At 43.7% G+C, this 22404-nt stretch overlaps 1 protein-coding gene across 2 annotated transcripts in view; it reads left to right on the top strand.

Annotated features, from left to right (window-relative positions):
* Positions 1-22404, top strand: part of IPO13 (importin 13) — a 237151-nt gene that overhangs the window by 49556 nt on the left and 165191 nt on the right. For both annotated transcript variants that reach the window (XR_004536602.1, XM_033916137.1), the window contains exons 5-6: positions 12430-12596; positions 18886-19006. Coding sequence is in view for 1 of the 2 variants with exons in the window: in XM_033916137.1 (XP_033772028.1) it covers positions 12430-12596; positions 18886-19006 (288 nt within the window). In the remaining variant the exon portion in view is untranslated. The remainder of the gene's footprint in view (positions 1-12429; positions 12597-18885; positions 19007-22404) is intronic.

Raw genomic sequence — 22404 nt, 5'->3', positions numbered from 1 at the left:
TGGTACTAGGTGTGGGTTTAATTGTATTTGAATTATATATTTATATTCTGTCATTTCTAGATAATATCTAGACAAGGGAGAGCACAGTTTTTTCAAATATATCAAATATAATATCTCATTACAATAAACTATATTATCCCAGGACAAGCAGGCAGATATTTTCAACAGGTGGGTGACGTCACTGACGGAGCCCCGCAGCGAACTTGCTTGAAGACTTTGTAAGAGCTTACGAGTGCTGCACTGCGCATGCGCGAGTGCCTTCCCGCCCGAGTCAGGGTAAGCGTCTCCTGTGAGGTACCTCAGTTCAACGTTTTCCGTGGAGCCGAGAAGTCCTCTTCACTTTAGCTCTGCAGCTACTTCGTTGCCTTCTTGCATTGCGGCTTTGTTGTTTTTCCCAGTCGCTGTACCCGTGTGTCTTTTCCTCCTTTTCTTTAAAAAAAAAAATTTTATTGTTTCTTTTTGGCCGGCGGCCTTTCGGCCTAGACCTGGCCGCTGAACCTCGTTCTTTTGACGGCCTTTCTTTTTTATATGTCAAAAAGTGCAAGCCTCGGAAATCTCGTCGCTTATCATCCAGTGACTCTTTGCCTCCTTCTGGGACACGCTCTCCTGAACCTCGATTGAGTCGTCGCTCAAGGCATTCGAGGCACCTTGCTTCCAAGCACAGTCAAGAATCTTTTCTCAAGCAGAAAAACCTCTCCTCCTCCGTTGAGTCTTCTATGCCTCGTTTATCAAAGGCTGTTGACACTTCTTCAGAACCTAAACATAGGTCTCGTAAAACTTTCTCACCGGCTGCTTCTCCTCGAAGTCCATCCAGGTCGAAAACTCCTCCATCAAGACAGCTTCCGAGGGAGCCTTCTCCTCCTGCCTCAACCCACTCTGTTCCTCGGACCCCGGGGACTTCGCCATCAAGGTTTCTTAAGCGCAAACACTCTCTGACTCCTCCTGTCATAGGTAGTGGAGCTTCTTCGGTGACTGTGCGAATGGATTCTGAGCCTCTTTCTCAATATTCCAGCGAGTCTTCTCCTTCCTATTCGGTGGCTCCTAAGTCGCGCTCTCTTTCTCCTGAGGGTTCTACTGCCTCGAAGTCTGCCTCATTTGCGAGATTTGTCTTTGACATGGTGAAAGCTCTTCAGCTGGATCTCCATTCTGATTCCAAGTACACTCCTGAGTACTTGGCTGACATGAAGTTGTCTCATCCACCCAAGGAGACCTTGAGGCTCCCTATGACTCCTGTTTTAAAGCAAACTTTCTTCAGGAATATGGAAACTTCTTATTCCATTACAACCATTCCATCTAAGCTGGAATCCAGGTATCGCACCGTACCTTGTAAGGGATTTGAGAAATCTCAATTGTCTCACCAGTCCTTGGTTGTGGAATCTTCATTAAAGAAAGCTCAACTAGCTAAGCTCTACGGCACAGGTGTCAAAGTTGGTCCTCGAGGGCCAGAATCCAGTCGGGTTTTCAGGATTTCCCCAATGAATCTGCATGAGATCTATTTGCATGCACTGCTTTCAATGCATATTCATTGGGGAAATCCTGAAAACCCGACTGGATTCCGGCCCTCGAGGAGGGACTTTGACACCCCTGCTCTACGGTGTGGTCCCTCCATGGACAAGTTTGGCCGTAGACTGTATCAGAATTCCATGATGGCTAACAGAATTCTCAATTACAATTACACTTTTATTGCTTATTTTAATCACTTCCTCAAAATAATACCTAAGTTTTATTTGGCTCTTGAGGAACAGTGTCTTCCAGAATTCAAACAGATTATTCGAAAACTGTCTCAACTTCAACTCTTCATGCTATAAGCCACATACGATGCCTTTGAGCTCTTTCAGAGTTTCTGCTTTTGTAGTAGCCATACGTCGCCTCGCTTGGCTCCGCATTGTTGATATGGATCCCAATTTGCAGGACCATCTAGCGAACTTGCCTTGCCAGGGAAATGAACTTTTTGATGATTCCATTGAAGCTGCTACAAAGCGCCTCTCTGAACATGAGCGCTCTTTTGCTTCCTTGATTCGGCCGAAGCCTAAGACTCCTCCTGTTTGGCCATACAAGCATCCACCAAGTCGTTATCCTCAAAAAATGACGCCCGCTTTCTCCAGGCCTCCGCCTAGATGACCGCCACAGCAACAACGACAGCAGAAAGCTCAGACTCCTGCTGCGGCTAAACCAGCTAAGTCTTTTTGACATTCCCAGTCTGAACATACCAACCTCCCTCCATCAGACTTCTCTTCTGCCCATAGGAGGTCGTCTTCACCATTTTTATCACCAGTGGGAGATGATCACCTCAGATCTCTGGGTTGTCACCATCCTTCGGGAGGGATACTCACTTCACTTTCTTCAGGTGCCTCCAGATCACCCTCCAAGAGAGTGTCCTTCCAATTTGTCGCAACTTCCCCTCTTCTTCAGGAAGCTCAGGCTCTTCTTCGCCTTCGAGCTGTCGAGGAGGTTCCCTTGACCCAACGGGACATGGTCTTTTATTCCCGTTATTTTCTAGTCCCAAAGAAGACGGGGAACTTGCGACCCATTCTGGGCCTCAGAGCCCTCAACAAATTTCTAGTCAAAGAGAAGTTTCGGATGCGTTCTTTGCCAACTTTGTATTCCCTGATGAATCGGGGAGATTGGCTATGCTCTTTGGATCTCAAAGAGGCTTACACTCATATCCCGATTCATCCAGCCTCTCGCAAGTATTTAAGATTTTGGGTGGGGAATCTTCATTTACAATACAGAGTTCTTCCTTTTGGACTCGCCTCATCCCCCAGAGTCTTCACACAGTGTCTGGTGGTGGTGGCTGCAGCTCTCTGTACCCAGTGTGTTCAAGTTTTTCCGTACCTGAACGACTGGCTCATCAAAGCCCCCTCTCAACAAGGGGTTATTGCAGCGACCCGACAGACTATTATGTTCACAGACTATTATGTTCCTCCAATGTCTGGGGTTCGAAATCAACTTTCCAAAATCCCAGTTGAACCCCTCTCTTCAGTTCATCGGGGCCACTCTGGACACTGTCCAGCTCAGAGCATTCCTGCCTCGACCATGTCAGGATGCCCTCATTCGCCTTTGCCATCAAGTGTCTCATCTCACATCACTTGTACGCAAATGCAAGGAGCCTAAAGACCAAAATGGGAGAATTAGAAGTCAAAGCCAAAAAAGAGGACCTAGACATCATTGGAATCACGGAAACATGGTGGAATGAGGATAGCCAATGGGACGTAGTACTGCCAGGGTACAAACTCTATAGAAGAGACAGGACCCACAAGAAGGGTGGAGGAATAGCACTATACATAAGACACCATTCCCTCGTCCGGAGTGGATATAGAACCAAAGGCGGAAGGATTGGAGTCATTATGGGTTAAATTACCGGGAAAAAATGGCCTTGACATAAGATTGGGTCTGTACTATCGTCCGCCTGGACAAACGGAAGCAAACGACAAAGATCTGGCAGCAGAATTGAGGCGGGAAGGCAACAACAGGAACGTGACAGTAATGGGAGATTTTAACTACCCCGGGATAAACTGGAGTATTGGAAACTCGAACTGTGCGAGGGAACAGAATTCTTAGAGGCTGTGAGGGACTGCTTTATGGATCAGCTTGTCAAGGAACCAACGAGAGGGAATGCCACTCTTGATTTAATCTTCAACGGACTAGGGGGACCTGCGAAAGAAGTGGAAGTAGTAGGGCCACTAGGAAACAGCGATCACAACATGATCCAGTACAAATTAGAAGTAGGTATAGCAAAAGGGAAGAAAACCACAGTGACAACGTTCAACTTCAAGAAAGGGAGCTATGATGCTATGAGAGCAATGATAAGGAAAAAACTCACAAACAGCTCAAGGAAAACAGAAACTGTAGAGCAAGCCTGGTCTCTATTCAAGGGCACAGAGCAAGAAGCACAACATATGTACATCCCCAGATTTAGAAAAGGATGTAAAAAAAACCGAAAGAAAAACCCTGCATGGATAAACAATGAAGTGAAGAAAGCGATAGGAGACGACAAAAAAAATCATTCCGGAAATGGAAAAAGGATCAAACTTGGGAGAACTGGAAGGAACACAGGAAATGCCAAAGAGAATGTCATTAAGTGGTTAGGAGAGCGAAAAAGGAATACGAAGAGAGGCTAGCCAGGGAGGCAAAAAACTTCAAATCGTTCTTCAGATATGTTAAAGGGAAGCAACCGGCGAGGGAGGAAGTAGGACCGTTGGATGATGGAGACAGAAAGGGAGTGATAAAGGAGGAAAAAGAGGTAGCCGACAGGTTAAACAAATTCTTCTCGTCAGTCTTCACAAGTGAGGACATCCAGTGTACCAGAACCCGACGTGATCTTCCATGGAGACCAGGAAGAAAAACTGTCAACAATAGAGGTGAACCATGATGATGTCCTCCAACAGATAGATAGATTGAAAAGCGACAAATCACCAGGCCCTTACTGAATTCACCCTAGGGTACTAAAAGAACTAAGAAATGAGATAGCGGGAATACTCCAGCAAGTTTGCAACCTATCCTTGAAAACTGGCGAGATCCCAGAGGACTGGAAGATAGCAAATGTTACACCTATCTTTAAAAAGGGGTTAAGAGGAGACCCGGGAAACTACAGGCCGGTAAGTTTGACATCGGTTCCAGGCAAGATTTTTTATTTTTTTTTTATTTTTATTTATTCAATTTTTCTATACCGTTCTCCCAGGGCAATTCAGAACGGTGTACATGAATTTATTCAGGTACTCAAGCATTTTTCCCTGTCTGTCCCGGCGGGCTCACAATCTAAGATGGTAGAAGCACTGATAAAGGACAGCATTTGTGAGCACATCGAAAAAAATGGGCTGATGAAAGCGAGCCAACATGGCTTCTGCAAGGGAAGATCGTACCAAACAAACTTACTGCACTTCTTTGAGGGGGTAAACAGCCAGTTGGACAAAGGGGAACCTGTAGACATCATTTACCTCGACTTCCAAAAGGCCTTTGACAAGGTTCCCCATGAGCGGTTACTTAGGAAGCTGTGGAACCATGGGGTGGAAGGGGATCAAACACTGGTTGGCAGACAGAAGGCAGAGGGTTGGAGTGAAGGGTCACTACTCAGGCTGGAGGAGGGTCACGAGCGGAGTTCTGCAGGGGTCGTTGCTCGGACCGCTGCTGTTCAATGTATTTATTAATGACCTGGAAATGGGGACGAAGTGTGAAGTTATAAAATTTGCGGATGACACTAAACTCTGTAGAAGGGTTAGAAGTGCGGAAGAGTGTGAGGACCTACAAAGGGACCTATACAAACTGGAGGAGTGGGCAGATAAATGGCAGATGAACTTCAATGTAGGGAAATGCAAGGTTATGGATATAAGGAAAAAGAACCCGATGTTCAGCTACCAAATGGGGGGATTAGTATTAGAGGGAAGTAACCTTGAAAGAGATTTGGGTGTACTGGTGGACACAACAATGAAGTCAACAGCACAATGCGCAGCAGCCGCGAAGAAGGCAAACAGAATGTTGGGTATTATTAAGAAGGGTATTACGACCAGAATGAAAGAAGTCATCCTGCCGTTGTATCGGGCAATGATGCGCCCGCACCTGGAGTACTGTGTTGGTCACCGTACCTTAAGAAGGATATGGCAGTACTTGAGAGGATCCAGAGGAGAGCAACACGAATGATTAAGGGCATGGAAAACCTTTCATACATTGAAAGATTGGAGAGACTGGGGCTCTTCTCCCTGGAAAAGTGGAGACTCAGAGGAGACATGATAGAAATCTACAAGATCATGAAGGGCATAGAGAGAGTAAAGAAGGACAGATTCTTCAAACTTTCAAAACATAAAAAAACAAGAGGGCATTCGGAAAAGTTGAAAGGGGACAGATTCAAAACGAATGCTAGGAAGTTTTTCTTTACCCAGCGTGTGGTGGACACCTGGAATATGCTTCCAGAGGGCGAAATAGAACAGAGTACGGTACTGGGGTTCAAGAAAGGATTGGATAATTTCCTGCTTGTAAAAGGGATAGAGGGCTATAGATAGACGATTACTGCACAGGTCCTGGACCTGTTGGGCCGCCGCGTGAGCGGACTGCTGGGCACGATGGACCTCAGGTCTGACCCAGTGGAGGCATTGCTTATGTTCTTAATTTCAGCGAAACATAAGAACATAAGAAACGCCTTCACCGAATCAGACCTTTGGTCCATCTAGTCCGGTGACCTGCACACGAGGAGGCCAAGCCATGTGTTCCCCGATGAAGACCTTGTTTACTCGTATCCCTTAATGTGATTTGCAAGAAGGTGTGCATCCAATTTGCCCTTGAAACCCAGAATAGTGGTCTCCGTCACAACCTCCTCCGAGAGAGCATTCCAAGCGTCCACCACTCGCTGTGTGAAACAGAACTTCCTGGTATTTGTCCTGGGCCTGTCGCCTCTCAACTTCAGTCCATGACCTCTTGTCCGATTCACATTTGACAATGTGAATAACGATGCGTCTTGCTCTATTTTGTCGAATCTTTTTATTATTTTAAAAGTCTCTATCATATCTTCTCGCAGTCTTCTCTTCTCAAGGGTGAATAATCCCAGTTTTCCGAGACGTTCTTTGTAGCTCAAATTTTCCATACCTTTTACTAGCTTCGTGGCTCGCCTCTACACCTTCTCCAGCAGGGTCACATCCTTCTTTAGGTAGGGAGACCAGTGCTGGACACAGTACTCCAGGTGTGGTCTGACCATTGCTCTGTAAAGCGTCATTATGACGTCTGCAGATCTACTCGTGATTCCCTTCTTTATCATGCCCAACATCCTGTTTGCTGCCTTCGCCGTCGATGCGCATTGCGCCGACGGCTTCAGGGTCCTGTCAGTCAGTATCCCCAGGTCCCTTTCTTGTTTGCTCTTGCCCAATGTAACACCTAATATTTTATATTCATGTTCCTTGTTTTTCCTTCCCAGGTGCATCACTTTGCATTTTTCTATATTAAACTTCATCTGCCACTTTTCCGCCCATTTCTCTAGCTGGTTCAAATCTCTTTGGAGTTCTTCGATGTCCATTAGTGACCCAACTGTCCGACATAGTTTCGTGTCATCTGCAAACTTGATTATATTACTTGTTTCCTCTTCCACGTCATTTATGAAGATATTGAATAAAATGGGCCCAAGAACTGAACCCTGGGGCACACCGCTTGTCACCTTTTCCCAGTCCGAGAACTTCCCATTTATGCTTACCCTCTGTAATCTGTCCTCTAGCCATCTGCCTATCCATCTTAGTATGTCCCCCTCTATTCCATGGCTTTCTAGTTTCCTCATAAGCCTTACGTGTGGGACCTTGTCGAATGCTTTCTGAAAGTCCAAGTATATTATGTCCACCGGGTCTCCTCTATCGATTTGTTTGTTCAACTTCTCAAAAAATTGAAGCAAGTTCGTCAGACATGACTTCCCCTTCCTGAAGCCGTGTTGACTGGCTCTCATCAGATTATGATTATCCAGATGTTGCACTATACTATCCTTGATTAGTGCTTCTACCATCTTCCCAGGAACCAATGTAAGACTCACAGGCCTATAGTTGCCTGGTTCTCCTCTCGATCCTTTTTTGAAGATTGGGATGACATTTGTTATCTTCCAGTCGTCTGGTATTTGGCCGGTTCTGATTGACAAATTAGCAAGGGATTGTAATAGCTCTCCTATTTCTACCTTAAGTTCCTTTAGCACTCTCGGGTGAATTCCATCTGGTCCAGGGGACTTGTCACTTTTTAGTTTGTCGATCTAATCGTATATCATATCCAAGTCCACATTCACTGTGGTGAGGCTATCCTCATCTTCTCCCTTGAATACTTTCTCTGCTTCGGGCAGTAATGCAGTGTCCTCCTTGGTAAAGACAGACGCGAAGAATGAATTTAGCCTATTAGCAATCTCTTTGTTGTCCTTAATGCACCCTTTTCTTCCTTGGTCATCGAGAGGGCCCACTGCCTCCTTAGCTGATGATTCTACTCGGTCACATGACTTCTACAGATTACGGTAGCTCTTTTGTTGAGACAGTCTCTCCACTGGTGGATGCTCTCTTCCAATCTTTCCAGAGTTTTGCTGTTCCACACTCTCCCTCATCAGAAGGTTCTCACAACAGACTCGTCAACCTACACATGGGGAGCCCATCTAGACGGTCTCCGTACCCAAGGCCATTGGTCTCTCTCAGACCGTCTTTGTCACATCAATCTGTTGGAACTCAGAGTGATTTTCAATGCTCTCAAAGCTTTTCAACACCTTCTTCACGACAACATAGTCCTTGTCCGGACGGACAACCAAGTCGCCATGTACTATGTACAAACAGGGAGGTACGGGATCTCACTCCCTTTGTCAAGAGGCTCTGAAGCTGTGGGATTGGGCAATCCATCAAAACATCTTTCTCAGAGCTGTATACATTCAGGGTCAGCACAACTGCCTGGAGGACAAATTGAGTCATCTTCTGCAACCTCATGAATGGACCCTCAATTCCTCGCCTCTCCGTCAGGTGTTTGCTCAATGGGGGACCCCTCAGATAGACCTCTTTGCGTCTCCCCTCAACAACAAGCTGCCTCAGTTCTGCTCCCGGATATACTCTCCCCAGCGTCTTGAGGCAGATGCTTTCCTCCTGGACTGGACAGGTCAGTTTCTCTATGCCTTCCCTCCATTCCCTCTGATTCTCAGGACTCTTGTCAAGCTCAAGTTGCAACCTGCCACCATGATTCTGATAGCTCCTCGGTGGCCCAGACAACCGTGGTACTCCCTTCTACTTCAACTCAGCACCAGGGAGCCTCTGCTTCTACCAGTTTTTCCATCTCTACTTACTTAGAGTCAAGGATCCTTGCTTCATCCCAATCTGTAGTCTCTACACTTAATAGCTTGGTACCTTTCAACCTAACTGACTCTCTGCAGGACATTTTGGTGGCTTCGAGAAAGCCGTCCACTAGGCAGTGTTACGGTCAAAAATGGACTAGATTTTTTTCTTGGTGTTCTACTCGCCAAATGGAGCCAATGTCTACCTCCTTGGCTTCTGTTTTGGATTATTTACTTCACTTATCACAATCTGGCCTGCAGTCTACATCTATCTGAGTCCATCTCTGCTTTCCATCAGCCTCTTGATGGGAAACCCCTGTCTGCACATCCTGTGGTTTCCCGTTTCATGAAAGGACTTTTTAATGTACATCCTCCGCTCAAACCACCTCCAGTGGTCTGGGATCTCAGTGTTGTCCTGGCTCAATTGATGAAGCCTCCATTTGAACCAATTGATAAGGCTCATCTCAAGTATCTTACCTAGATAAACATGAAAGACATCTCTTTTTAATTATGGCAAGTACAGCTTTACAACTAATTACACGAAACTGGAAAAACTGGGATCGTCTCAACTTTACATTTTGGTGGGCAAGTTTATGTCTAATATATAAATATGAAAAAATGAATGCTGCTATATTAGGGAATAATGAAAACTTTAAATTAATTTGGAGCCCATTGACGTCCTTTGTAGAATCTCTATAGTTATGGTTTGTTATTAGATAATATGCACATCCAGGGAGGGGGGAGGGATGAGAGGTAAATAAGTTGGAAAAATTGTTGGGAAGGTTTTGGTGGGATGAAGGGAGGGTATTATTAAGCATGAATATTTGAAAAATTTTAAGTGATGTCTATTGTAAAATGATTAATTTACTCTGTATTTCACTTATTGTATGTTTTAAAAATTAATAAAGAATATATATATAAAAAAAAAGTATCTCACTTAGAAAGTGGTTTTTCTGATTGCCCTTGCGTCTGCTCGAAGAGTCAGTGAGTTACAAGCCTTGGTTGCGGATCCACCTTTCAAAGTTTTCCACCATGACAAAGTGGTCCTCTGTACTCATCCAAAATTCTTGCCTAAAGTTGTTTCAGAATTTCACATCAATCAATCTATTGTTCTTCCAGTCTTTTTTCCAAAGCCTCATTCTCACCCTGGAGAAGTGGCACTCCATACTTTGGACTTTAAGCATGCCTTGGCTTTCTACTTGCAACGCACTCAACCTCACAGAACAGCCCCACAACTTTTCATCTCCTTCAATCCAAATAAGTTGGGGCATCCTATCTCGAAGCCAACCATATCCAACTCGATGGCTGCTTGCATCTTTCTGCTATGCTCAGGCTGGTCTCCCTCTGCAGGGTCGAGAGTCGAGTCATGGGCCACAGAGTTCAAGTAATGGCGGAGTCTGCAGCTTTCCTCAGATCAACTCCTATTGAGGAAATCTGCAAGGCTGCCACTTGGTCCTCGGTTCATACATTCACCTCTCATTACTGTCTGGATACTTTCTCCAGACGGGATGGACAGTTTGGCCAGTCTGTTTTACAAAATCTCTTTTCTTAAGTTGCCAACTCTCCCTCCATCCCATTATGCTTAGCTTGGAGGTCACCCACTGTTGAGAATATGCTGCCTGCTTGTCCTGGGATAAAGCACAGTTACCGGTACTTACCGTAACAGTTATTATCCAGGGACAGCAGGCAGATATTCTCACAACCCACCCTCCTCCCCTGGTTGGCTTCTTAGCTAGCTATCTGAACTGAGGTACTTCACAGGAGACGCGCTCCCTCACTTGGGCGGGAAGGCACTCGCGCATGCACAGTGCAGCACTCGGAAGCTCTTATAAAGATCTTCAAGCAAGTCTGCTTGCAAGGCTGTCCGCTGCGGGGCTACGTCGGTGACATCACCTACCTGTTGAGAATATCTGCCTTCTGTCCCTGGATAACAACTGTTACGGTAAGTAACTGCTATTCTGTCCGTCTTCAACCTACACTTCAAGCCCAAACCCTGTTACTGGTTACTGCAGTTAGTTAGGAAGGTACTGGTTCCCACTGCCTGGGTTAGGCAGATGGTGCTGGTAGCAAGAGTGGTACTAGTTTCAAGTTGCTGGATAAGACTGGCTGTTGTGTTGGGAGTATGATACCAGATTTCATGTTGATTAAAAGGGATGAGGACTAGGAACAACCTAATCAACATGAATAATTAAATGGCAGAGTGCAGCTGAACTTGGCCACAGACGCCATTTTGGCTTAGAATCTTTTTTTCTGTGTCTTGGCACCAGCTGCACTATGGATGAGGCCTTCCATTGTGTTGGAATGTGCTACAAATGAAAATTGGAGCTGAAATCCTGTCATCTGTCATGAATATTCAGTGTCCTGGAGCTCCCAGCAGGGACAGAGCAGCTGACGGCTATCTGCTTGCTTTCTGGACTCAAGGAAAGTGAGCGATGAGAGGGATTTTGCTGAATGCTATTGACAAGAAATGCAAGGAACTGACAGCTTACAAAGCCACCTGCCTCAGGGACAGCTTAGGCAAATTACAGCCATTTGGGGGTTTTGGAATGCAGTGAACTAAAGAACTATAGAAGTATTGACATCCTAAAATTTAGATGTCTGTGGCTGTCTAGTTTTATAATAATACAAGGGCTCAGATTTATAATCACTCAACAGTACATATAGAAAGCATTGAGGATGATTTAGAATGCACCTTTATTGTATAGGGCATAATGCAGGAGAGAGTGTATGTTCTAATCGAATGCAGATTTATATAAACTGTCTGTTCCCAAATGGTCTTCAGCAGTGTACAATAAAGAAGCTAAAATAATTTTGAAATAAAATCCTGGCAAAAAATTTTAAAAGACAACTTGGCATAGTTAAAAATTAGTGAAAATTTTTTATTGCCTTAAGAAAGGAATAATAACAAACGTCTGTCTTAATTTCCAGAGGTCCTACTACTTCTATTGCTACTACTAACATTTATCATTTCTGTAGTGCTGAAAGGTGCAGCGCTGTACATTTAACAAACAATAGACGGTCTGCTCGGAAGAGCTTACAATCTAATTTGGAAAGACAAGACCTAAGAATAGCCTTACTGGTTCAGATCGATGGTCCATCAAGCTCAGTAACCCATTCTCACAGTGGCCAATCCAGGTCACTAGACTGAGTTATTCACCAGTCTACATTCCACTCAAGATGAGTTAAGTCAGGTACAGTGGGGAGCTCCCTGCTGAAGAGCTTAGAATCTAAAATACTCACCCTTGAATACAGGGGCTTGATGTAAGAGCTTAACACAGGTTAGTAAGTGTGGGTATAAATCTTGTATGTGAGCCAATGGAAGATGAAATGACTTGCCTAAAGGAAACACCAGGAAAAGTGAGATTTTATCTGACTTCCCTGATTCTCAGTCTGCTGCTATATGCAATAGGTTACTCCTAACACAGTAAATGACAGCAGAAAAAGATCCTTGCAGTCCATCCAGTGCCCAACAAGATAACCAGATCCTCGCCCACCACTCCTTGTAGGTCCAGGTTTACATGCTGGTTGTGATGTCACTACCATGATGGAAATTATATATGGTGTATTGCTTGGGGCTAATGAGAAGGCAGTGGAAGCAGCAGCAAGTAGCTGAGAAGAAAATCCAACTGAGCAGCAGTATTTATTGAGGAGATTCTTTCTTCTGCCCTCAGGATGACATTCTGTCGTTTGAGACAGAGAAGCAAGCAGTTTACCTTCAAGTGTACCGGCCTGTATATTTCCAGCTGGTGGACGTGCTGCTCCATAAAGCACAGTTCCCTTCTGATGAGGAGTATGGATCTTGGTCCTCAGATGAGAAGGAGCAGTTCCGTATATACAGGTATGAGAGAGAGAGAGAGAGAATAGGATTCTACATATATAGGTCTTAGAGGGAGACATGGCTCTGCTGATAAGGATCTCAAAGCAGAAACAGTTCCATACATACAAGTATGAGAAGAGGCATGATCCCACATTTATTTTAAAAAAATCTTCTCCATTTAAAACTAAGAGGATAACAATAGAACACACAGCTGGAATACATATAAACTTAGTAAAACAATCCCATCAAACATTTTCCATTAAAAGTTTATCCCAGGGAATGATACCAGTTTTTTTTCAGGGGTCTTTTTATAAAAGGTTGAATAGTATTCTTAGTAAATTTATTTGGCTGGGTAAAATTGCAAGAATTGCTTTAGTGACTTTACAAAAACCAACTGAGGAGGGAGGGGTAAATTTTCCAAATTTTTATAGATTGCTCCAATTCTAATAGATGTTGGCATTGTCATCTTAAACATAGAAACATAGAAAGTGACAGCAGAAAAGGGCCAAGGCCCATCAAGTCTGCCTACTCTATTGACCCACCCCCCTAGCTACCCTTTGAGAGATCGCACTCTGATGACCCATCCCCTCTTAGAGATCCAACATGAGCATCCCATCTGTTCTTAAAATCTGGCATGCTGCTGGCCTCGATCACCTGTACCGGAAGCTCATTCCAATTGTCAACCACTCTTTCGGTGAAGAAGTACTTCCTGGTGTCGCCATGAAACTTCCCGCCCTTTATTTTCAGCAGATGCCCTCTTGTGGCTGAGGGTCCTCTAAGAAAGAAAATATAATCTTCTACCTCGATGCGACCAGTGATATACTTAAACGTCTCAATCATGTCTCCCCTCTCTCTACGTTCTTCGAGAGAGTATAGCCGCAATTTGTTCAGCCTTTCTTCGTACGAGAGATCCTTGAGCCCCGAGACCAACCTGGTGGCCATTCGCTGAAACGACTCAACTCTCAGCACATACTTACGGTAATGTGGCCTCCAGAATTGTACGCAGTACTCCAGATGAGGCCTCACCATGGTTCTGTACAATGGCATTATGACGTCGGGTTTCCGACTAACAAAGCTTCTCCGGATACAACCCAGCATTTGCCTTGCCTTGGATGAAGCCTTCTCCACTTGATTGGCAGTTTTCATGTCTTCACTAATGACCACCCTCAGATCCCGTTCTGCTGTAGTCCTTGCCAAGGTCTCTCCATTCAATGTGTACGTTCTGCACGGTTTATTGTTGCCAAGGTGCATGACCTTGCATTTTTTAGCGTTGAAGCTCAGCTGCCAGGTCGAGGACCAATGTTCCAGTAAAAGCAGGTCCTGCGTCATACTGTCTCACAAATTGCTGTTACTTACAATGTTACATAGTTTGGCGTCATCGGCGAACAATGTTGTTTTACTTTGAAGCCCCTGGGTCAGGTCTCTTATGAATCTGTTGAAAAGGATCGGGCCCAAAACCAAGCCCTGCGGCACTCCACTGGTCACCTCCGACATTCTAGAGAGGGTACCATTAACCACCACCCTCTGAAGTCTACCACTTAGCCAATCATTGACCCATGCGGTTAGTGTTTCACCTAATTCCATCGATTTCATCTTGCTCAATAACCTGCGATGGGGGACGCTATCAAAAGCTTTATTGAAGTCCAAGTACACGACGTCCAGGCACTCTCCTAGATTCAGCTTTCTTGTCACCCAGTCAAAGAAGCTGATAAGATTGGATTGGCAGGACCTACCCTTTGTGAAACCATGTTGGTGGGGATCTCGTAGATTCTCCTCATCCAGGATCGTGTCTAATTTGTGTTTGATTAGTGTTTCCATGAGTTTATTTACTATTGATGTGAGACTCACCGGTCTGTAATTCGCAGCCTCTGCCCTGCACCCCTTTTTGTGCAGAGGAACGACATTAGCTGTTTTCCAGTCCAAGGGGACTCTTCCCATGCTCAGGGAGAGATTGAAGAGTACGGATAACGGTTCCGCTAGGACGTCACACAGCTCCCTGAGCACTCTGGGGTGTAGATTGTCCGGTCCCATGGCTTTGTTCACCTTGAGTCTTGATAGTTCGCTGTAGATGTCCCCTGGTGTAAACTCGAAATTCCGAAACGGGTCTTCCGAGCTTTGCTTAGCCTGCAACTGTGGACTGGACCCCGGAGCCTCGCAGGTGAAGACTGAGCAGAAGTATTCATTTAGTAGTTCGGCTTTATCTGAATCTGATTCTATGTAATTTCCGTCTGGTTTTTTGAGGCGTACTATCCCATCCGTATTTCTCTTTCTGTCGCTAATATACCTAAAGAAGGATTTTTCCCCTTTCTTAATGTTCTTTACTAGGTTTTCTTCAACTCGAAGCTTGGCTTCTCTGACTGCCACTTTGACAGCTGTAGACCTGGCCATATATTCTATTTTGTCCTCCCTTTTCTGCGAGTGTTTGTAGGAAATAAATGCTCGTTTCTTTTCTTTTATGAGGTCTGAGATCTCTGCAGTGAACCATTGGGATTTATTGTTTCTTCGCCGTTTACTTACTGATTTTATGTAGCGGTTTGTTGCTACATATAGGGTAGCTTCCACATTATCGGTCACAGCTTGGCTTTCTAGTGCCCGATGGACGAAATCTCCCATGCGATTGAAGTCGGTGCCTCAAAATTTGAGTACTTTTGTTGTTGTGCTTGATTTAGTGAACCCTCTCCTGAGGTTGAACCATACCATGTTGTGATCACTGGAGGCTAGCTTATCTCCTACCGATACCTCCGAGACGCTTTCTCCGTTAGTGAGTACAAGGTCCAGTATCGCATGGGCCCTAGTGGGCTCCAATACCAATTGTTTGAGTCGTGCTTCCTTCATGGAGGATAATAGCCTTCTGCTGCCGCTAGTTGTCGCTGAAAGTGAGTTCCAATTTGCATCCGGCATATTGAAGTCCCCTAGCAGTACAGTGTCCCCCCGTAAAGTGATATTCTCAATATCTTTGATTAATTCTGTGTCTTTGTCTTCCAGTTGTCTTGAAGGCTGGAACTTTAGATCATTTATTATTTTATTGTCCATTTGTTAATGCTTTTTGGAAACTGATTTGGGATCAAATAAATTGTATGTTGGAAAATCCTGTAGCTTTTGACATATGACACAATTTTATTTGGCAAGTCCATGAGGGCCAAATGTCAAATATCCTCTAATAATAATAAGCTTTTAATGATTTTAACAGGAGTTTCCATTCAGCAAATAACTTATAACTGGAAAGATTATAAAAGATTAAATTATTGTTTTTGGTGGAATTCAGTGTGTCATATGTATGAAATGGAAAGAACATTAGCTGTTAAAAAAGGATATTTTAATAAGTTTAAGGATGTATGGGGGCCATTAATAAATTATAATAAATAATTAGTATTTTTCCCTGGGTGGGTTTTTAATTTTCAAAGATGATTAAAAATGATTGATATAGTTATTATATTATGTGATAATTATTTATAAATATGTTTTAGAGGGGTGGGTGGAGGGCAAATTATTGTGTGAAAATTGCAGAATTTCAAGTGAAATTGTATTTTTTTTTTTTTTAAATAATTCTTTATTCGTTTTCAAATTAAACAAGTGGACAAAAGAATATATTACAACAAATTATTCCAGAATAGCACTTTGATATCTGCCATTTAAATGTCTAGTAAAATCAATAACCCCCCCTACCACCCACCATCATATTTTCAATAAAAATATACACATATTATATATCATATAATTATTATATTATATAATTGTATATTGATGAATGGATTTATTGTATACTTGTTGTAAGATTTAAAATGAATAAAGAAATATAAAATAAAGGAGCTTAAATATATTTTTAAAAAAAAGTTTATCCCAGGACAAGCAGGCAGCATATTCTCACGTATGGGTGATGTCACCGATGGAGCCCCGGTAAGGACCACTTTAAAAGTGCATCGCCACTTTAAGTCTTTAGAAAGTTCACGATAGCCCGAACCGCGCATGCGCGAGTGCCTTCCCGCCCGACGTGGTCGCATTGGTCCCTCAGTCGATTGTTTTACCAGTGTTTTTTCCTATGCTTCATTCTCACCCAGAAGAAACCGCTTTGCACACTCTGGACTGTAAACATGCTTTGGCTTTTTACCTTGACCAGACAAAACCACATCGAACATCTCCCCAAATGTTCATCTCATTTGATCCAAACAAGCTGGGTCATCCTGTTTCCAAGAGAACGATTTCCAACTGACTGGCGGCCTGCATCTCGTTCTGTTATGCTCAGACTGGACTGGCACTGGAAAGTCATGTCACAGCCTATAAAATTAGAGCTATGGCAGCTTTTGTTGCTTTCCTCAGATCCATTGAGAAAATCTGTAAAACTGCCATCTGGTCCTCAGTTCATATTAGTGCTGCCCGATTCAGGGAAAAAAATTTTGATTCGATTCAGCCTATTGAATTGGTTTTTCTTTTTTTTAAAAAAAAAATCTTTTATTCATTTTTGCATCTCACAACAAGTGTACAAGAATATAACAATTAATTCATTTAGAACACTTAAAAATCTTTCCCATTAACATCACAAATAGATAAATTTAAGCCCTTCCCCCACCCTCCCCTTCCAACAACATAATTCAAGCATATTATATAAATAATATATTCAAGGATAGAACAATTCAATAATATAATTATAAACCCCCTTTTCCATCAATACATCCTATTTATTTGTGCAAAGAATGTGTCTAATCATTACAATATGTTGTCAATGGCCTTGAATTGGTTTTTCAATTTGATTCGATTCAATTTTCCTGCCCATTTGGGTGTTTTTTTTAAACATCCTGGTGGGTTTATTTTATAGCCTCTTCACCCCCTTTGTCTTCTCCTAACCACACTGGCGCTGTGGTGTAAGCAAAATAAACAAACAAAAAAGACTTTCCCCCCCTCTGTTAAATCCTAGCTCACGTTTGCGGTATAACACCAGCTCTGGCAGGATACACGTTTGAAATCTGATATATTGTAATCACAAAACAGAAAATAAAATTAGTTTTTCTACCTTTTGTTGTCTTGTCATTATTCAAATCTTGTTGGTCCCAGGCTCTGGTTGTCTTCTAATAACTTGCTTGCCAGGGTCTCCTTCTTTCTCCGTACTAACCATCCATCTGCCATCTCTGTCCTCCCCTTCCGTTTACCTTCCCTTCCTTGGAGGTCTGGCATCTTTCCTTTTTTTGTCTCCCTCCACAGATCCACCTTTTCTTAACTACCTTTTCATCCAGCATCTCTACCTCCTTCCCCACCACCCCAGGGTCCACCATCTCTCCCTTTCTTTTCCCAACTACCCTCCTATCCAGTACCCTCCACACCATCCCTTGTGTTCAACTTCTCTCCCTTTCTGTTTCTTCCCTCCCTAAATCCCATTGTCCATCATCTCTCTCCCTCTCCTCTATTTTTAGACCCATTATTTCTTCCCCCCCCCAAAGTCCAGCATATGCATGTCTCTTTGAACCCCCTCCTTCCCTTCCGTGTACTTCTACACCACGGCCCCACCCCTGAAGGCCTGCGCCGCCCCCCTTGAAGGCCTGCATCCCACCCCTGAAGGCCTGCCTGCCTGCCTGCCCTGAAGGCCTGCATCCCCCCGGCAGGGCATTCCACAAATGTGGAGCTGCCACTGAAATTGCAGACCTCTGTGTCCTAAGCGCTTCAATTGATAATCGCATTGCAGATTGAGATCTCAAAGCTCTAGGAGGAGTATAATGTTTCAGTACTTGAGTTAAATACCAGGGAGCCACCCCATAGATCAAATTGGTGCACATTCATCAAAACCTTATACTCAATCCTCATTTCAATCGGCAACCAATGCAATTGTTTCAGGCTGCTCCTGTAATCATTCTTGCTGCAGTGTTCTGAACCATTTGCAATGCTCTAATCTTAACTTTCACAATGCCCATCAACAATGAATTGCAGAAATCCAATTTTGTCACAACCATACTTTGTACTACAGTCTGAAAATCAGTAATGGAGATCATCACTTTAACTCTAGCTAGTAATCTTAATTGAAAGAAAGCAGCTGTAATAACATGCATAATGTGTGTCTGCATCATAAACTGTATCTATTTGCACATATGCTGGTGGATGAGGGTTGGGAATCTCCAGATACTGAAGCAGAAAAGGGCATAGCTCCACTTATATGGTTTTGAGTGAAGATTTGATTCTGCATATACTGGTTTACAGAAGAAGGCGTGGTTCCACAGAGAACGTGTAATTTATGCATATACTGTTGTTTGAGTGTACACAATTATGGGCCTAGGAGGAGGTCTGGTTATACGAATATCACTTTTTGTTTTATCTCCATCTCTAGGGTGGATATCTCGGATACGTTGATGTATGTATATGAGATGTTAGGAGCTGAGCTACTCAGTAACCTTTATGACAAGTTGGGGCGTCTTCTCACAAACACTGATCAGCCCATGTCCTGGCAGGTAGGTCCAGCAATCACTTTCACAAATGTGCTTCAGGTGGTTACATTCAAAAAAACAGAGAAACATGATGGCAGATAAAGGCCAAATGGCCCATCCATAGCATCCACTCCCTCCTCCTCTCCCTAAGAGATTCCACATGCTTGTCTCATGCTATCTTAAATTCTAGTGCGACAGACACTCCATTTTTGAACGTGTTGGTAGTCAAATCTCTTCTCACGAGAATTCTTGTAGGGAGTTTTATTAGCATTCTTTTGCTCCACCTCCCATCCTTCTGGACTGCCTCCAATTCCTCAGTTGTCTCTCTACAAGTGAGATGGTAGGAGCCAGTCTTACTGCTCATGTTTATTTTTCAATTATATTCGTTGACCATTGAAAGCTTTCTGGTGCTGTAGAGGATCTCATTCTTGGGCCATCTCTGGCTGTAGGAGAGCGCAGACTCTGAGGTCAAGTCTTTGCAGTGCAACCTCTTGGACAGCCTGCTCTTCAGTTCAGGGGCTTAGGGACTGATTCCTGATAGATGACATGACTTCCACATTGTTTATTTAAAGCTTTTATACTGCTAATTAATGACTATGAAGTCAATTCAGAACAGTTTACATAGGTTTACATGAGCAGCTTTGATGGACATATGAACATTAACTTCAATAATGATAGTACAATACATGAGTTACATATAATAATAATAATAATAATAACTTTATTCTTATATACCGCCAACAATCTTGCGACTTCTAGGCGGTTTACAATAATACAGCGAATTACAGAGTATAGCAGTGTACATCTGATAATAGGAACATTAATGATAATAACAACAGTTCGTATGCTGCAGGGCCTTGATGTGCAATGCGTCTTACAAAGAATTAGAAAAATTCCATAAATTGAATGGGATATTCATAGTTTGTGATTGGGGGTTAGCAGTTTACAAATTCGGTTTTGGGAATGATATTATGAAGGGGGCTATTGTCCTGGTTCATTACCTAGGTGTTTCGAGAACAGGTACGTTTTTAGGTGTTTTCTAAATTCTCCATAGTCATTTGTGTGAGTAATTAGTTTTTCTAAGTCTTTGCCCCATAAGGCTGCTTGATACGAAAGAAGTTGTTGGTGGTATCTCTTATATTTGCATCCTCTAGCCGGTGGGGAGATGAACTTCAGGTGTGTACTTCTCTCATGTCTGTTGGATGGGAATGAGAAGAGGTCTGTTATGTATTTAGGGGCTAGACCATATAATACCTTGAAGCAGAGACATCCCAGCTTGAACTTCATGCGTGCCTCCATTGGCAGCCAGTGCAGGAGTTGGTAGGAAGGGGTTATGTGATCGGATTTCTTCAGCCCGAAGATCAGCCTGACAGCTGCGTTTTGTATCAGTTGCAGTCTTTGCATTTGCTTCTGGGAGATTGTCAGATGGGTAATGTTACAATAGTCAAGGTGGCTTAGTATAAGGGATTGTACTAGAATTCTGAATGCTGGAGCGTGGAAGTATGCTCTAATGGACCTAAGTTTCCAGAGAGTGAAAAATCCTTTTTTGATTAGGGTGTCCACATGGTCTTTCATGGTTAGCCCTTGGTCTAGTATTACCCCGAGAATCTTCATCGTTGGTTGAATGGGGTAATTAAGATTGTTAATGAGTAATGATTTTGTCGTATTATGTGCATGTGGCGAGGCTATAAAGAATTTAGTTTTATCTGCATTGAGCTTCAGTTTGAATTCTGTGGTCCATTGTTCCATCAGGTTTAGTGCTTCTGTTGCTATAGGGATGATTTCGGAGGGTGACGCATTAAACGGGATAATGATTGTGAAGTCATCTGCATAACTGAATACTTTTATACCTCGCTTGGTCAGTTGCGTACCTAGTGAAGATATGTAGACGTTGAAGAGTAGTGGGGATAGTGGGGACCCCTGTGGAACGCCTGACGGGTTTCTCCATGTTTTAGAGAGGTTGTGGTTGAAGCGCACTTGATAGGTGCGGGTCGTAAGGAATCCTCGGAACCAGTTAAGCACCTCACCTCCGATGCCGATTGCGTCTAAACATTGTAGCAGTTTTTTTGTGATCCACCAAGTCGAAGGCTGAGCTCATGTCGAATTGCATGATTAAGGCCTTATAGCCCTTGCTGAATAAGTTGCGTATGTATTCTAGGGTCGCTGCAATTACCGTCTCAGTGCTGAACAGAGGTCTGAAGCCAGACTGGGTTTCATGTAGCAGCGAGAACTGGTCAAGGTAGTCCATCAATTGGGTGTGTACTAAACCTTCCATTAATTTTGCGAAAAATGGGATGGATGCTACCGGTCTATATACACATGCAAATCATTTACCTTAGTCTATCCTTTGATTGACTCAGCGATTAAGTATACAATAACCCTATATCCAATCATATTTATACCCTTTTAGTTGTCCTTTAAATGCATCATTTAAACTTCCTTTGTATATCCTGCTTAATCCTCTCGTGTATGAACTATGAAGTAGTGAGCTGTATTCACCATATTATTCACCTCTAGATTGAAGAATCTTCAGGTTTCGCTCAGGATGTTTGCTTCCATTTTATGTTTTGCAAATAGTTACGTTATTGATTCACATGTTATATGTTATGTGTTGTATGTTAATGATATGAGTAATTCAACAAAAACAAAAATAAGGGGTACTTGTAATCATAAATATACTTTATACGTATTACAAGAGGAGCTCAGAACCATCAGTTGGTAAGGAAAGCACAATCAGGGCAAAAAAACACTTTAAATGTATTTCAGTGTGTATCATTGCTCCATCTCGAGTTTACATAAAGTTGTTTCAAATGATTTTAGCACTGGTTTCCAAATGTAGTAATTTCTGAATTAATAATAAATGTTCATCTATATAATAAAATGCTAGCCCGCGCATGCGCACTCGCGACAAGCGTGTTCCCTGATCCCTTTTCTGTCAGGATGTGGCCGCACGAGTGCGCATGCGCGCGTATTACCTCACAACAGCCTCCCTACTCTCCACCAAGGCGGCGAGCTCTGACACCAACAGCAGCGCCACTGCGATCGGGAAAGCACAGCACAGCCGGCGACTCCCCCCTCCCGCCCTCACTCACTGCCAAAACCACCACTTCCTCCTTCTCGCCGGCTCAACCGCTTTTAAATGAAGAGAACGCTGGCTTTGCTGTCTTCTGTCCACTGCGGGCCGCCCTCTCTGACTACTTCCTCTTTCCGCTAGGGTTGGTTGCAGTAGATAAAAGACGCCGAAGCCAGCGGCTGTAACCGCCGATATCCGTTCCTCCAGCGGAGGGGGGGGTGTCTGGGAGGAGAGGGATCGCGGTCACTCAGCGCCCCCACCGAGGAGCCCAGCAACTTTCCGCTGCCCGGGACCCGACTCATTTGCCGCCGCCCCCCCCCCTCTTCCCTTACCGCGGGCCCGACTAGCG

Source organism: Geotrypetes seraphini, chromosome 12 (assembly GCF_902459505.1).
Source record: "Geotrypetes seraphini chromosome 12, aGeoSer1.1, whole genome shotgun sequence".
In the NCBI taxonomy this organism is placed as follows: domain Eukaryota; kingdom Metazoa; phylum Chordata; class Amphibia; order Gymnophiona; family Dermophiidae; genus Geotrypetes; species Geotrypetes seraphini.
The sequence above is the reverse complement of the archived record's forward strand: the minus strand, read 5'-3'. Positions and strand labels throughout refer to the sequence as shown.